The sequence below is a fragment of the Zingiber officinale genome, chromosome 4B (genome assembly GCF_018446385.1).
Source record: "Zingiber officinale cultivar Zhangliang chromosome 4B, Zo_v1.1, whole genome shotgun sequence".
Taxonomy (NCBI): domain Eukaryota; kingdom Viridiplantae; phylum Streptophyta; class Magnoliopsida; order Zingiberales; family Zingiberaceae; genus Zingiber; species Zingiber officinale.
This window is the reverse complement of record NC_055993.1, coordinates 105,284,363-105,301,526: the sequence shown is the minus strand read 5'-3', so window position 1 is coordinate 105,301,526 and position 17,164 is coordinate 105,284,363. Positions and strand designations below refer to the sequence as shown.

General features: G+C 33.0%; 1 protein-coding gene across 1 annotated transcript; it reads left to right on the top strand.

The window, feature by feature from the left end:
• Window positions 1-823: 823 nt before the first annotated feature.
• On the top strand, window positions 824-4,776 carry LOC121975882 (phosphomannomutase-like). The gene is made up of 11 exons (XM_042527793.1): window positions 824-1,218; window positions 1,293-1,337; window positions 1,436-1,502; window positions 2,061-2,137; window positions 2,755-2,790; window positions 2,863-2,918; window positions 3,004-3,103; window positions 3,210-3,305; window positions 3,412-3,501; window positions 4,148-4,199; window positions 4,504-4,776. The coding sequence occupies exons 1-11, from the start codon at window positions 1,150-1,152 to the stop codon at window positions 4,557-4,559; spliced, it is 744 nt and encodes a 247-aa protein (XP_042383727.1). The 5' UTR covers window positions 824-1,149; the 3' UTR covers window positions 4,560-4,776.
• Window positions 4,777-17,164: the final 12,388 nt, after the last annotated feature.

The window sequence follows — 17,164 nt, the reverse complement described above, 5'->3', positions numbered from 1 at the left end:
AATAGTAGTAGTAATGAGATACTGTCTCTCCGAGATCAGATCTAGTTAAGGTCTTAGCTTAGGTTTTCCAAATAGACCTAAGCTGGAAAACCTAAGCTGGACCGACACCTACATTTCCTTTAAGGGGGAACACGTCCTTACTGGATCTTTCCTCAGTTGCTTACCTCCACTTACCAATTGCAGTCGCTTGACTTACTTTTGACCACCAGGTATTTCCACCAGTTGTCAAGTCCGCAGACCTAATTAGATTTTAGCCGATTGTTAGGTCCCGTGGGCCCAACTGGACTTCTCGTCAAATATTGGGCCTCGCGGATCTATCTAGACTTCCCACCAGCTATCGGGTCCCACGGACCTAATTAAATTTCAGTATGGTATTAGATCTTTTAGACTTGTCAACTCCTACACACTTTGTAAAGTAATTAGATCATAAAATACTTTAACTTTAATCCACTTATCATTCATCAAAATCTTAATTAGATGATTAATGTAAATTGCATCAATGCATAGTTATATTAATAGTAATAAAAAATTATTAAATCTATAAATAAATTTAAAAAAAAAACCTTTTAAAATGTACCAATATATTGATAAGTTGATAACCTTCAACTCACTAACGAATTAAACAAAAATATAAAATTTAAATAATCAACCAACTTCAAAATTAAGGCTGCATCCAAACTACAATTGTTAGACTAGTTTTTTTTGGTTAGTTTACAGATAATAAAAATGGAGTTAATTAATTGATAACATATAGTTTAAAGATAATTGAAATGCTATTAATTAATTGATAAAATATCTAGGGCATTTTTAAGTGAGCCTTGAAAGAATATCGGAGCGCCCGCTCATATCCTTCGGCCGCAAAAGGCGTGAGATCTGGATTCACGCGTTCTGTTTCTTATAGCGCACACAATCTTGCTACCTTTTCGTCTCTAGATCTGAGTTAATCCCATCTGCTTATTCTGGGAAATCTTTACAACCTACGCCGTTGCTGCACTCGTCAGATCCCCTCGGCTTTGCGATTTCCTTTTGCGTTGCGATTTCCTTTGCGATCCCTCCCTCGGCTTTGTGATTTCCTTTGCGATCCCTCCCGTGTATTTGGATCCATAAAGACTCGATCTTTCGGCGATTTTTTTGGAGAACTGGTGGATAATGGCAGCGAAAATGCCCGGCGTTATCGCCCTTTTCGACGTCGATGGGACGCTCACTTCACCTAGGAAGGTTGATTTTTGGCTTCCGGGGATTGAGTGAATCCCTCTCTCTGTGCAACTGACTCTTTTGATTTATTTTCTTAGGAGATAACGCCGCAAATGCTCGAGTTCATGCGGGAACTCAGGAAGGTAGGCCGCAAACACTTGTCCGGATCTGTGTATTTTTTTAGTGGAAATGTGGAATTTTGCTTAGTTTATTGAATGTTTAAGTGGCTTCGTTTCGGCAGGTTGTCACCGTAGGTGTTGTGGGGGGATCTGACCTGATTAAGATTACAGAACAACTTGGAAATTCAGGTCAGTTCCAACCTTTCGTTGAAACAGTATTTATATTGCAGGATGTACTCTTAGATAACGATATGATCTCATTTGCTGGTTGTATATTAAGAATGAATAACTATTAATAATTTAAAAGCTTGATTTTCAATTATTCTACAAAGCAAACAATGACGTTCTTCAGTCCCGTTTCGACAACAAAGTTTGATTTTCTAGTGCTGCTACTACTCCGAACCTGCAGTTTTGCTAATGGTTCTTATCACAAATGCTATCCAAGCACCTGCTGATTGACTTGAATAAAGATCAATTTTATTAACATAGTGACGTCTCTTCTACCGGCAAAGATTGAATTGTCCTTCTGTCACGCTTTCACTTAATGGATTAGCATGAACCGAGTTCAATGCTTCAATTGGTTGATTTCAAGATGAAGATATTATGTTTTATTCATTTCTTACTGCTTGAGTTGGTGAAGGCAAGCAATGCTGGTTTTCCTGATATTTTATTGTGGTACCATCTACATGCATCTTTACATTGCTTTATCATTGTGGCACACTCCTAATGTCTAACCTTCGTATGCAGTTCTAAATGACTATGACTATGTATTCTCTGAAAATGGTCTTCTTGCTCACAAAAATCAGAAACTAATTGGTCGACAGGTAACGGTGACTTTATACTATATCTTGGTTGTCATAAGATAATATTTAATTTGATTTATATCATGGTGAATGACACTTGATCTGTTTTTCCCTCTGAAAAATGCTTTTTGAAGATTAAAAAAAAAGAGGAACCAATTAAGAAGCAGAAATATAACTGCATTTTCCAATATTTAGTTTTTTCTTATCTAATTTACAGGTACTACTTCTCTAATTAATAATTTGATCTGTAAATCTTATTTACTATAGGTTTTTATGGTTCATTGTTGTTGCACTAAACCAATGTTTGTTTGCAAAATATTCTGATTTTAACTAGATCTGGTTACTATGTGGCATGCCTACAATCATTCAACCTTCTATCCCTGAACATGACAGTTTGTATCATTGACGAAGGTTTATTCTTCTATTAGTCAAGGAGCCTTGTCAATATTTTTTCTTATTTGTATTCTTTATTGATGTTTAGCTAATTATATTTAGGTGATCTAGTTCTCTTAATTTTACAGCATAAGAGAGATTCGGTGTAAAGTTCAAATAAATGTTCAGTATTACACTACATAAGTTATAGAATTGCAAGTGGTTCTGATCTTGGTAATCTAAAGAATTTCTCTGATGTTTTACAGAGTTTGAAATCATTCCTCGGGGAGGATAAACTGAAGGTGAGATACTATATTTAGACTGCTATTTGCTGTAGTGTTTAACTATAGCTAAAATATTAACTTCTTGTGTAGGAGTTCATTAATTTTACTCTCCATTATCTCGCTGATTTGGAGATTCCAATAAAAAGGTGACAAAGAATATTTTTTAATAACAGTTTGCAGTTTAACCTTTATACTTCCAACTCATATCCCTTGAGGGTTATTGGTGTTCAGAGGGACTTTTATAGAGTTTCGAAGTGGAATGTTGAATGTCTCTCCAATTGGAAGGAACTGCAGCCAAGAGGAACGTGATGAATTTGAAAAATATGATAAGGCTTGTACATTTTTGTAAAATATGTTTATAATGCTCACTATTTTGGATTTAATATTGGATGTCTCCTTGAATTATTGGTGAAATTTTACGTACTATTATCTTTTAGGTTCATAATGTACGATCGAAGATGGTCTCTGTGTTGCGTGAAAAGTTTGCACATATGGATCTAACATTCTCAATTGGGGGACAAATAAGTTTTGACGTAAGTTAACTTATAAGTATTACCATGCATTTATATTTTGTAGATATAATATATGACCTCAATAGCAAGATTAATCACCATTTTACTTGTTTTTTTTTTATTGTAGGTATTCCCTAGAGGCTGGGACAAGACTTATTGCTTGAAATACCTTGATGAATTTCAAGAAATCCACTTTTTCGGTGACAAAACCTACAATGTAGTTTTTCTTCAGCTTTCTTCTTGAGTGCCAGTTTGTCTCTTTCACAAAAATTGGACTTGCTAGCAATAAGTAGTTTCACATGGCTTAATTACTCTTTGCTAAGTTACTCCATAGAAATTAGTTCACAAATCTAAGTTGGATTTGATTTTATATTCATTTGGTCATTTTTAATAGTAGGTTTTGGGAAAAGAAAATTTTATTTTATATATATATATATATATATATATATATATATATATATAATTTAATCGGGTATTCAAGTCGGATATTGGATATCGGTAGTCTTTCCATACTCTCCTTCATTCGGGTTGGATATCGGATCCTCTATCGGGTTTGGAGAAAATTACCACCCCCACTAATAGGTTTTAAAATCATATAGGAAAATGTATTGTAATTTTTAGATTTAGTAACTTGACAATTCATTATTGTGACCTCAAATCATTGAAATCTTGGAAATTCTTTTCTTAATCTTTCTTGGTGATAGCCCAAACATATTCTTTGAAGAATGTCAAATTTGTCATTAAAAATGGTATTATATATATTTTTTCTCTAGATTACCTTACTATTGTTTGCATAAAAGAATCAGATTCTTCAACGGAGGTTTCCTCTTCATATTACTAATATTTGATTTATCAATGTTCAGGGAGGAAATGACTATGAAATATACGAGTCTGAACGAACTGTTGGTCATACAGGTATGCCTTATGGATATGGTATGCTCTTAACATGTATAGTAATCTTTCACTAAGTATTATTTTTCATGTCTAGAACAGTCGACTAGTATTATCTCATGGTTGTATCCTTGTGAAACGGCCTGAGTCATTAAATAAAAAACGATATTGTTTTTTTTGGAGTATACTCTACCTTCTTGACATGAAATAAAATTCTAATAGCAACGAAAGAACTATTAATACTTTTATCCAGTTAGTTGTAAGCTTGCTTGGTTATTCCGACTAATACAAAGATATTTGCTGATCGTTGATTTTGCTCTTTATGCAGTCACAAGTCCAGATGATACAGCAGCGCAGTGCAAATCTCTGTTCTTTGAAAATTAATTGGAGATGAACACATCAGATTGTTCGATTCAATACTGATACTTCCTGAAAGTTACATACAAATTCCTAATAGGTCTTCTTCTTCTCAAACATTTTATGTTCTCCAAGTTTGTAATAAATTGGCTAATTAGCCACTAGAATTTATAACAGCACAAAGTTGTTTCGCTCCTTCTCAAAAAAGTGTGATAATAAATTCTGATTTAGTTCATTTGTTTCATTGATAGTGTTTTACAATGAATTAAAGATTGAAACAGAAAATTGTTCGATGCATGTGTGGATGCTGTAATTAAGGAATGGAGATCGCCGGCAAAGGAAGCATATTTTTAAAAATAAAAAATCATAATCTTGTATCAAATTGTATTAGTCAGGAGGATTGCAAATCTAGGATTGCACTAAATTAAGTTGCAATGAACCAAATTGAACGTGTCCATGATCTGTCCACGTAGAATGTTGGATCGGTTGGAGTAAAAATTTATCTAAGTGAATGAACGTTGTTAATTGATTTGAGCTTCTATATAAGGAGGTTGTGATCACATGCAAAGGATACACACTGAAGCTCTCCAGTTATGTTTCCTCTCGTTCTTTTCTATCGTGCATCTTTTACTCGGCGGTGTATCCATGATAACAATCGGGTATCTCTCAATTCGTCGTGATCATCAGTGCTAGGTGTGTATCATGATTAACCATTGTATCTTGAGAAACATACACTCAGTGATTCGACCGCTATGCATCGACAGAAATCAGTCTCCGCTGATAGCCTGCGAGAGATAAATTAAATTTAATTAAATATAATTTTAATTCAGCTAATTCTTCAAAATATCCAATTGATTATTCAACAAACACAAAACACACAATGCTCTTCGATTTATCAAACCTCTTATGGGAGACATTGCGGTTTGATTTCAATATGTTCGGTTCAAGCACTACCGAACTGCTAGTTAAACTGGCGTTGTACTGATACTCTTTGATATGCAGCACCATGATCAGATATTCGCTCAATAGCACATATATATGAATAATATTTATAAATTAAATTTATGAGTCCTATTAATCAATAAAAAATATATTAAATATGTAAAAAAATTATTAAAATGCACAAACAAATTGATAAGTTTATAACTAACTAAAAAAAAACAAAATATAAAAATTTTAAATAATCAAGCAAATTCTAATCCAGAGCTCCATTCAAACTTGAACAATTGTTAGACTATTTTTTTTAGTTTAAAGATAACAGAAATGATATTAATAAATTTATTATATTATATTATTAATTTATGGATTTTACTGAACCCCATAAGAAAATTTTGGTATTATCTAAATTATATACCCAACTTTCATAATGCCTGATAGCCTTTTTTTTTTATTTTTTGCTTGGGCTTCTCCTCTGCAAGTGCACAACCTTTAGATATGAGAAAGTAATACTGATTAGAGTTGGGTCGGCTCCTTCGGCATGACCCCTCCGATGATCAAGCTAGTAATTGGTAGAGAGAGAGAGAGTAAAGGAAGAAAAAGAACTCGAAGAAGAAAGAATTGCCTTCGCTAATTAGAAACATAAGACCATCGATCTTACCTAGAAACTACCATTCAAGGTGTTTATATAGTTGTTAGAAGAGAATTTCATATCACCTACCCTTGCGTCTTTTTACTTCTTCCCCCTTAGTAAGTGAGGACTTCGTTTCTGGTAATTCGTTATGGTGCTTTCAATCCTTGACTGCCACATATGATGAAGAAGGCTTACAGGATCCACTTTTGACACCCATTACTCATCTCTCATTCATTGATTGCCACGTATTATGAAGAAGAAATTAAGGAAACCACCTCAGAAATTCATTTCTTGTGTTTCCAATCATCGATCGCCGCGTAAAATGGGGAAAGGATTAAAGGAACCGTCTCCGACACCTCTCCATTCAACCATCACCATGTGTTGTAGGAATTTAGTGATATTGCTCTGTAAACCTTCTAGCGATTGCTCTATTGAACTCAATATTATTGCTTGGCAGACTTTTGGTCACTCTTATGAGATTGTTCTGTGGAATCTTAACATGGCTGCGTGATAGACCAGTGGTTGCTCTTCCTAAGATTGGTCTGCTGAGTCGTGACATTATTGTTCCACAATATTTATTCAGCGCATGAAGAGAAACTCAACTATATTGCTCGGAAAAACTTGTTATATCTCTCAGGATAAATCCGGCTACTATAAGATATTCCTCCTTCAAGTTAGACTGAAGAACAATGTCGAATAAAATCGGATTAAGTGTGTATTCAATGATAATATCCTTCAGAGAAAAAACCTGGATACCATCAATACCCAAATCACGTATCATATTCTAGAAATATCCCTCCTCTTCCTCTATAGGTCCATTAGCCTAGTTTCGTTCGAAATTCATTGATGGAGCTAGAGAATTCCGAATCACTTCAAACCAAAATCAATATTCTCTTGGAAATCTCTTTAATATATTTATGCACTCGGATCTAAATTTGATAGCATAAATTGAAAACAATGAATTAAATTAAGAACACGTCTAAATTTTTACCTAACCAAATTAAAAATTGATTACTCTCAATTTATGCTATCGAATTCAAATTGGAAAGCACATATATATATATTAATTAGGTTTAAGGAGTATATTGGTTTTGGTTTAAAGAATTTGAAATTTTACAAGTTTGACATTTTTTTTAAATTAGAGGAGTTCTAGAAATTCATTAATGATGTTGGTTAGTGAATATTATTATCCTAAGTCTTATAATGGATTTCTCATAAATTTTATTAAACTTTTAAAAATTTAAATATTCACTACTCTCCATTTATGATATTGAATTCTGATCCGAGGGCATAAATACATTAAGAGGTTTCAGGAGTAGAATTGAGTATTCGATTAAAATTGAATTGAATTGAAATATCCCAAGCTGAACAAATTAAATTTTTTGGAGCTAATTGAGCTGACCAAAATTTTTAACAAAAATTGAACAAACCAAACAGAAAATATCAATTAATTCGGTCAAAAAATGAATTAACTAAGTAGTTTGGTATCAATTAATCAAGTCCTCGTTGAAGCAAAAGTGAAGGGCGAAGAGATTGTACAACAATTGTGGTTCTTGTTGATAATCTCGCCCCAGCGCCCCCGCTAACTCGTCCTAGAGCCAACACGGAGGAGGTAAATCACGGACGGCTACTAGTCTTTGGAATAGTGACTAGCACATAAGGGAGACATTTACCTCGGCTTTGTCGAGATTTGAACCCCATACCTCACGGTAGCAACACCTCATGCGCTAGTCACTAGACCGTCCTGAGGGGACTTTGCATTTCAATATCAAGCAGGAGGTAGAGCTCCGGCGTGGCCAACTTGCACGATGAAATCTTGAAAGTCTCCATCTTTTCGGCTTCCTCTGTTTGACTGTTTCCACAAAAACCCAGCATATGTTGCGACGTGGGGGAGCTCCTCAAGAGATTTACGGTCGACCTTGGTTCGCATAAAGATATGAACAATAAAGATTTGAAAATGGATGCAAATTGTTCTAGCTACAAGCCAAGAACATGATCAAAAGATTTAGGGCTGACCTTGGTTCGAATTCCAAAACTTCCACTAGATCATTCCTCTTCCAATAATTCCTTTGGGCTTTCCTTGCCAAAGTTGGGTAAGTTAGGTCATGGAATCTAGGAGATGTCCAATCGAAGTTGGGATCAAAGGTACCAAGCAAAAGAGAGAAAGAAATAGTAGAAGCCCTTACATGCTTGAGGCGAGGCAATGAGAGATCCTTAATGGATGTTTGGGAGAGTTGGGCGAGAGGATCTGGAGGAGTTCTTCTCGTCATACTAGCAATCACATTTTCCTCTTATTAGTTGTCATTGTCCCTTTCTCTTAATTCTGAGCCCAAAAGGACTCTTTCTTAACTTCTGTCATCTCCTTCTGTTCTTGGCCTCCTGCGAAATATTGATTTAATTAATTTTGACTTTTAAAATCAAACCTGAATCGATTAAACCAATATTTTAAGGGGGAAAAAAATTGAATTTTCGAATTAACCGAACTAAATTTTTAATTTCGATCGGTTCAATCGATTATTTCGATATAATCGAAATTTTGCTTACTCCTATTTAGAAGTACATTATTTTTAATTTGAAGTGATTCAAAGTACTCTAGATCCATCATCCAATTTTGTCTGAAATTAACTGATGGACAACAAAGAAAGAGGAGTATTTCGGAAATATGGTATGTGATTTGAATATTATGAAAGTTAGGTACATGATTTGGATAATACCGAAACTTATTTACGCGGTTGAGTAAAATGTAATTAGTTTATTGTTAAGTTGATAAAATATCTTGGGAAATTTTAAAAGCAGGCGGCCCACATGTTGCTTGTTGTTTACGTCCTCTCTTTAGGTCGCAAAGCTGCGATGAGATCTGGATTAACGTGCTTCCGTTCCATATCGAGCACAAAATCTTCCTACCTTTTGTCTCTAGATTTGAGCTAATCTCCATCAACTTAATATGGGAAATCTTCTCTAGCTCAGCCATTGCTGCACTCATCATATCGTCTCAGGCGTTATGGTTTTCTTGTTTTTGAGTTGCGATCTCTCCTTGTGTAGGATCCATAAAGGCTAGGGTTGAGTACAACTTCGGTTAAGTTGAACAAACTGATGAACTGCCTGAATTTTAAATTTTGATTCAGTTATTTCAAAATTTTGTTTTTTTTATAAAAAAATTGTTTATATTGATTAATTCAGTTAAATTTTGATTTTAAAATCCCATATTTGTTTAAATTGAATAAACCAAAACCAAAAATGCTAATCATTAAATTTCTAATTAAGTGAACTTATAAATCCCTAACTAATTAGTAAATCTCTCATTATGTTAAAAAATTCAGTTTTTTCAGTATTCAACAGAATTAATCAGTATTTTATTCGGTTTGTTCTGTTTTTATTGGAAAATTTAGTTCGTTCGGTTAGTTCTAAAAAATATTTGATTTATTCAATTTAGAATAATTCGGTTCAATTTTAACCGAATACTTATCCTTAATTAAAGGTTTTATTCGGTGTTAACCTTCTTATATAATTATAAATGATTATGACTATTTATTCTTTGAACATAATCTTCTTGCTATAAAAATAAGGAACTAATTGGTTGATATATAACTGTAACTTTATACTATATCTTGATTGTTACATGATAATATTTACTTAAGTTTATATCATGCTGAATGACTCTTGATCTGTTTCCCCGTTGGAATATGTTTTTCTACGGAAAAAAAGAAAGTACGTAGGAATATAACTGCATTTTCCAGTTTTTTTAATCTAATTTACTGTCTAATACTTGCTCTAATTAATAAATTAATGTGTAAATCCTTTCATAACAGGTTTTTATAGTTCATTGTTGTTGGACTCAACCAATGTCTATTTCCTAGATGTTCTGATTTTAACCAGATCTTTTTGCTATATGACATACCTATAATCATTCAACCTTCTAATTAACAGTTTGTATCATTAACGGAGGATTATTCTTCTATTAGTCAAGGAGCCTTGTCAAAAATATTTCTTTTTTTACTCTTCATTGATGTTTAGCTAATCATCTTTAGGTGATCTAATTCTCTTAATTTTATTGCATGAGAGAGATTCAGTTTAGAGTTCAAATGGATGTTCAGTATTACACTACATAAGTTATAAAATTGTAAGTGGGCCTATAATTTTTCTGGTGTAATGGTTAGAGATCGATTCTTAGGAGCTGACGATATGTGGTTTATCCCACCATGCGCCTATCGTCCCATATCCGTAGAGCTGGCACTAGAGAGGTTCCTAAGATAGTAGATCTATTTTTTTCTTCTGTAAGTGGGAGCAAAAGAGATGCTACTTCAGTATCTATCATATGTTATCTTTTGATAAGAAACTACAACCAAATTTAGAGGACTATCTATCATACTATACTTAGACTGCTATTTAGTGCAGTGTTTAACTATAGCTAAAATATTAACTTGTTGTGTAGGAGTTCATTAACTTTACTCTCTATTGTCTTGCTGATTTACAGATTTCAATAAAAAGGTGGCAAAGAATATTTTTTAATAACAGTTTACATTTTAACCTTTATACCTCCAACTCATATCCTTTGATGGTTATTGGTGTTCAGAGGGACTTTTATAGAGTTTTAAAGTAGAATGTTGAATGTCTCTCCAATTGGAAGGAACTGAGGAACGTGATGAATTTGAAAAATACATAAGGCTTGTAAGTTTTTTTTAATAAAATATGTTTATGATACTCATGGTTTTGGATTTAATATTGGATGTCTCCTTAAACTATTGGTGAAAGTTTGTGTACCATGTCTTTTAGGTTCACAATGTACGATTGAAGATGGTCTCTGTGTTACGTGAAAAGTTTGCACATATGGATCTAACATTCTCAATTGGGGGCAAATAAGTTTTGACGTAAGTTAACTTATAAGTATCACTATATGTTTACATTTTGTAGATATAATATATGACTTAAATAGCAAGATTAATCTCCATTTTACTTGTTTGTTTATGATTGTAGTTTTGCCTAGAGGTTAGGACAATACTTACGGCTTGAAATACCTTGATAAATTTCATTAAATTCATATTTTTGGTAACAAAACTTACGCTGAGTATTCGGTTAAAATCAAATCGAATTCAACATAACCGAATTAATTCAAATCGAACAAACGAATTTTTTCGATAAAAATTGAACAAATAAAACATATAAAATATCAATTAATTCAGTTAATAACTGAATTAACCAATTTTTTTAATATTACGAAAGATTTACCGATTAGTTAGAGATTTATAGATTCATTACTTATGAATTTACCGATTAGTTTTTTATTTTGGGTTATTTAATTTATTCCGTTAAATCAAGTAAGAGATTTTAAAATCGAAATTGAACCGAGTTAACTGATTTTTTTAGAAATAAATTGAAATTTTAAAATAATCGAACCGAATTTTTAAATTCGGTCGATTTGATTTAACTGAATTTTGCTCACCCATAACAAAATCTATAAGGTAGTTTTTCTACAACTTTCTTCTAATTGAGTGGTCATTGCCTGTCTTTTTTTCATAACTATTGGACCATAGAAATTAGTTCACAAATCTAAGTTGGATTTGATTTTATATTCATTTGGTCCTTGTTACATTATAGTTTATAATGCAGGTACAAACAAATAAGGATTACTTTTTTTTTCTCATGTCCAATTTGTTTATTATTCTAGAAGTAATTGTTTGACCTTGTTTCATAAATTAAGTTTGTAAGAGGGGAAATTGATCCTTATGTAGTGAAATCTTAAATGAGAGTTTAGTAGTTTGACTTCCAAGACTTTGCATCAAGGATATCTATCAATGTTTTACCTACCGTATCATTCAGTTCATGAATTTTATATGGCTGATTCAGTAGATTTGGATGTGATATTAATCAAATTAAACTTTTGGCTATCAACAATGATGGAATTTGAGGTAATAGGTTTTCAAATTATATTGGAAAAGGTATTGTAATTTTTCAATTTAGTAACTTAACTATTCATTAGTGGCTTCAAATCATTGGAATATTGGAAATTAATAATCTTCTTTTCTTAATCAAACATATTCTTTGAAGAATGACAAATTTGTTTCCTCTAAATTACCTTACTAGCTTGCATAAAAGAATAAGATTCTTCAATAGAGGCTTTTCATATAACCATTTATCAATGTTAAGGGAGGAAATGACTATGAAATATACGAATATGAACTTGTGAATGTTTAACATGTAAAGTATGCTTACCTTGTGGATGTTTAACATGTATAGTACGCTTTAACTAAGTATTATTTTTTATTTCTAGAGTAGTTGATTATTAACTCATGGTTGTAGCTTTGTGAAACAGCCTGAGTCATTAGATACAAATTGATATCATTTTCTTTCGAGTATACTCTTCCTTCTTGACATGAAATAAAATTCTAGTAGCTACGAAATAACTACTAATATTTTTATCCGGCTAATAATAAGCTTGTTTAGTTATTACCACTAATACAAAGATCTTACTATCTATATTACCCTTAATACAAAGATCTTTTTCTATTCATTGATTTTGCTCTTTATTCAGTCACATGTCCAGATGACATAGCAACGTAGTATTGCAAATCTCTGTTCCTCAGAAATTGATTGAAGATGAACACATCATATTGTGGTAATAAATTCTGATTTTGTTCATTTATTTCATTGAAAGTATTATCTAAGGGGGCGTTTGGTTCTTTCCTAGGAATAAGAATCGGAATGAGAATCATTGTAGTGTGGAATGGGAATGGGTATGAGCATGAATATTACTCTTAAAAGTAATGTTTGGTTAGTTACATATTTTCTATCGGAATAAATCAAAATTTTCTTTTTTACCCTTAAAGGAAAATAAGAGAAAAAATTAGATGAGAGAGAAAGATGAATGAGAGAGAAAAATATGATGAAAGAGAATGATGAGAGAGAAAGTGTGATGAGAAAGAATAAAGAGAGAGAAAGTGTGATGAGAGAGAATGAGAAAAGAGAGTGTGATAGAAGAGAGCATGATGAGAGAAGATGAGAGAGAAAATATAATGTGAGAGAAAGTATGATGGGAGAGGATGAAGAGAGAGAAAATATAATGAGAAAAAAATGAGAAGAGAGAGCGTGATGAGAGAGATTGAGGAGAGAGAAAGTATGGTGAGAGAGAAAGTATGATGAGAGAGAAAGTGTGATGAGAAAAAAAGAGAACAATGAGTGTGATGGGAGAAAGTAAGGAAAGAGAATGTATGATGAGAGAGAAAGTATGATGAGAGAGAAAGTGTGTTGAGGGAAAAAAAGGAGGGAGTGTTACAAGAGAGATTGAGGAGAGAGAAAGTGTGATGAGAGCGAAAGTGTGATGAGAAAAAAAAAGAGAAAAGAGAGTGTGATGGTAGAGATTGAGGAGAGAGAAAGTATGATGAGAAAAAAGAAGGAAGAGAGTGCGATGAAAGAGATTGAGGAGAGAGAAAGTATGATGAGAGAGAAAGTGTAATGAGAAAAAAGAGGAAAGAGAGTGTGGTAGGAGAGATTAAGGAGAGAGAAAGTGTGTGATAAAATGATGAGAGAAAAAATATGATGAGAGAGAACAAGGAGAGAGAAGTGATATGAAAGAAAAAATAAATAAATATATTTTGATATTTGATATTAAGGGAGAAAATTTAAGTTTTAGGTCAAGGGTATTTTTGGAATAAGGAAATATTTTGATTGATGAAAATAGGGTAATGACTCATTGAAGAGGAGGTACATGTGAATGAGTTATTACCCAATTTCAAGGATTCATTCCCTTATTTGTATTCCTATTCCTATAATCCAAACATTAACAATGGCAATCAATGATTCTCATTCCTATTCCCTACTCTTATTCCCCTAAACCAAACGCCTCCTAAATTATGTACCAAACTTTCATAATAACTAAATCATGTACTATTCTCGAAATATCCCTTCTCTTTCTCTATAGGTCCACTAACCTAATTTCATCTGAAATTTATTGATGGACCTAGAGAAATCTGAATCAATGTAAACCAAGATTAATGTTCTATTGGAAATCTCTTTAATGTATTATGCCTCTGAATCTAAATTTGATAGCGTAAATTGAAAAGAGTGAATTAAATTGAAAACATTAAATTAAGTTGAGAACATATTTCTAAATTTTTACCATACCAAATTAAAACTTGACAATTTATGCTATTGAATTTGATCGAAAGGCACAGATATATTAATGAGGTTTGCAAGAGTATATTAGTTTTGCGTTAAAGTGATTCGGAGTTCTTATAGATCCATCAGTCAATTACGAATAAAATTGATTGATAGATCTATATCATTTGAAAATTTAAAAGTTTGATATATATATATATATATATATATAAATCAGGGAGTTCGGAACCCATGAGTATTATTATCAAAGTCTTACAATGAGCTCTCATAAATTTTATCAAATCTTTGAAAATTAAAAAAAAATTATTGTTTTCAATTTATGCCATATAATTTTGATCCGAGGCATAAATACATTAAGGAAGTTTTCAGGAGTAGGGGAGAGTATTTAGTTAAAATCTAATCAAATCAAACCGAATTAATTGAAATCGATTAAATCGAACTTGTTTCGAGTCAACCGAACTGACTAAAATTTTCAATAAAAACTAAACTAACAGAACCAAAAAATTGATTAATTCAATCTTAAACCAAATTAACTGAGTACTCTTGGGTTAATTAATCAAGTCCCATCAAAGCAAAAGCGAAAGGCAAAGATATTGTATAACAATTGTGGTCCATGTTGATACTGAGAATTTAGAGCAGTTCTTCTTTGCATTTCAACATCAAGCAATCATAGGAGGCATAGCTCCGCTGCGACCATATTCCACGGTGAAATCTTGCAAGTCTCCGTCTTCTTCGACTTCCTTTGTTTCCCACAAGAACCCAACATATGCTGTGATGTGGTGGAGCTGCTCAAGAGATTTAGTATTGACCTTGGTTCGAAAATAAGGATATGAAGAATAAAGAGTTGAAAATGGACATAATTTGTTCTACAAGTCAAGAACATGATCAAAAGATTTAGGGCTAACTTTGGTTCGAATTTCAAAATCTCCTCCAGATGATCCTCTTCTGATCATTCCACTAGACTTTCCTTGCCAAAGTTGGGCGTGTTAGAGCATGGAATCCAAGAGATGTCTTATCAAAGCCGATCTGGAGCAAAGGTGCAGAGTGAAAGAGAGAAAGAAATAGCAGAAGCTTTTACATGCTTGAGACTAGACAGTGAGAGATCCGTAGTGACCATTTGGGAGAGTTGGACGAGAGTATCCAAAGTTCTTCTTGTCAGATTAGCGATCACATCTTCTCTTATCAGCTGTCAATGCCCCTTTCTCTAAATTTCAAGCCCAAAGGTCTCCTTCTTAGCTTTCGTCGTCTTTTCTTGTTCATGCCCTCCATCGAAATATTGGTTTAACCAAATTTTGATTTTTTAAATCGAAACTAACTGATTAAACTAATATAACTGATATTTTAAAGGAAAAAAATTGAATTTACCTAAATTTTTAATTTCGATCCTTTCGGTAGGTTAATTTGATTTAACTAAACTTTTACTTACTCCTATTCAGGAGTACATTATTTTTAAATTGAAGTGATTTAGAGTTCTCTAGGTCTATCATTCAGTTTCGTCCGAAATTGACTAATAGATTAGAGAGAAAGAGGGGTATTTCAGAAATATGGTACGTGATTTGAATACTATGAAAGTTAAGTATGTGATTTGAATAATATCAAAACTTTTTTACACGGTTGAGTAAAATGTGATTAATTTATTGTTAAGTAGATAAAACATCTTGGGAGTTTTAAGTGGGCCATAAAAGCATATCGGGTGACCCACGTGCTGCTTGTCGCTTATGCTCTCTCCTTTAGTTGCAAAACTACGATGAGACCTGGATTCACGCGCTTCTGTTCCTTATCGCGCACAAAATCTACCTACGTTTTCGTCTTTAGATCTGAGTTGATTTTCACCGGCTTAATTTGGGAAATCTTCTCTATCTTAGTCATTGCTACACTCGTTAGATAGCCTTGGGTATTGTGATTTCCTTACTTGTGTGTTGCAATCCCTCCCCATGTATCCGATCCATAAAGATTAGGGGTGAGCAAAAGTTTTGTTAAATCGAACAAATCAACTGAACCGATCGAATTTAAAAATTCAGTTCGATTATTTCATAATTTCATTTTATTTTCTAAAAAATGATTACTTTGGTTTAGTTTTAATTTGAAAATCTCTTATTCTGTTTACTGAATAAACTAAAATAAAAAAGGTAATCGGTAAATTTCTAATTAGGTAAACTTATAAATATCTAATTAATCGATAAATGCTTATGATATGACTAATTTTTTTTTTATTAATTTGGTTAATTCAATTTGTGACTGAATTAACTAATATTTTATCGGTTTAATTTGTTTGATTTTTATTGAAAAATTTGATTGATTTGTTAGTTAAAAAAATTTGATTTAATCACTTTCAAATAATTCAATTAGTTTGGTTTAATTCTATTCGGATTTAACCAAATAATCAACGACATATCGCTTTGCCCTACGGGCAATGGTGCTGTAGGATGCCTTTTGTAACATATGAATTTTTTTAATAGATAATTAGTATAAAAATATTAGATTGATGGACCGTTTCTCAATTTATGTTGATGGACCATTGGAAACTTTTGGGCTAAACTAGTCACCTCATCAACTCAATGTTAATTCTATTCATGACGAATCAGCTCAGTCGCCTTCCTCTCTCCAATCTATGCTGAAGTCCATGTCGCCTTGCTCCTCGTCCTTCGCTTCCTCAGCAATTGCCTTCTTCTTCCTCACATCTTCCTCGTCACCTCATACAACTCCTGAATATCCATGTTCCGACGAGTGCTCACCCCACCTTTGCCAACCCTTTGCCGCCCTTGATCCCCTCCACCAAGTCCTGGATCGTTGAGATCGTCGACATCATCCCAAGCCTCTCCAGACCCTGCTCCAGCGAAGCCCTTGCCGTTGGTCCGATCAGCCTCCCGCGAGAAGCGGCGACACCCTTTATCGTGTGGCAGGTGATGGTGAACCCTAGGTCGTGTCACTGAGTGTAATCGAAGGGGAG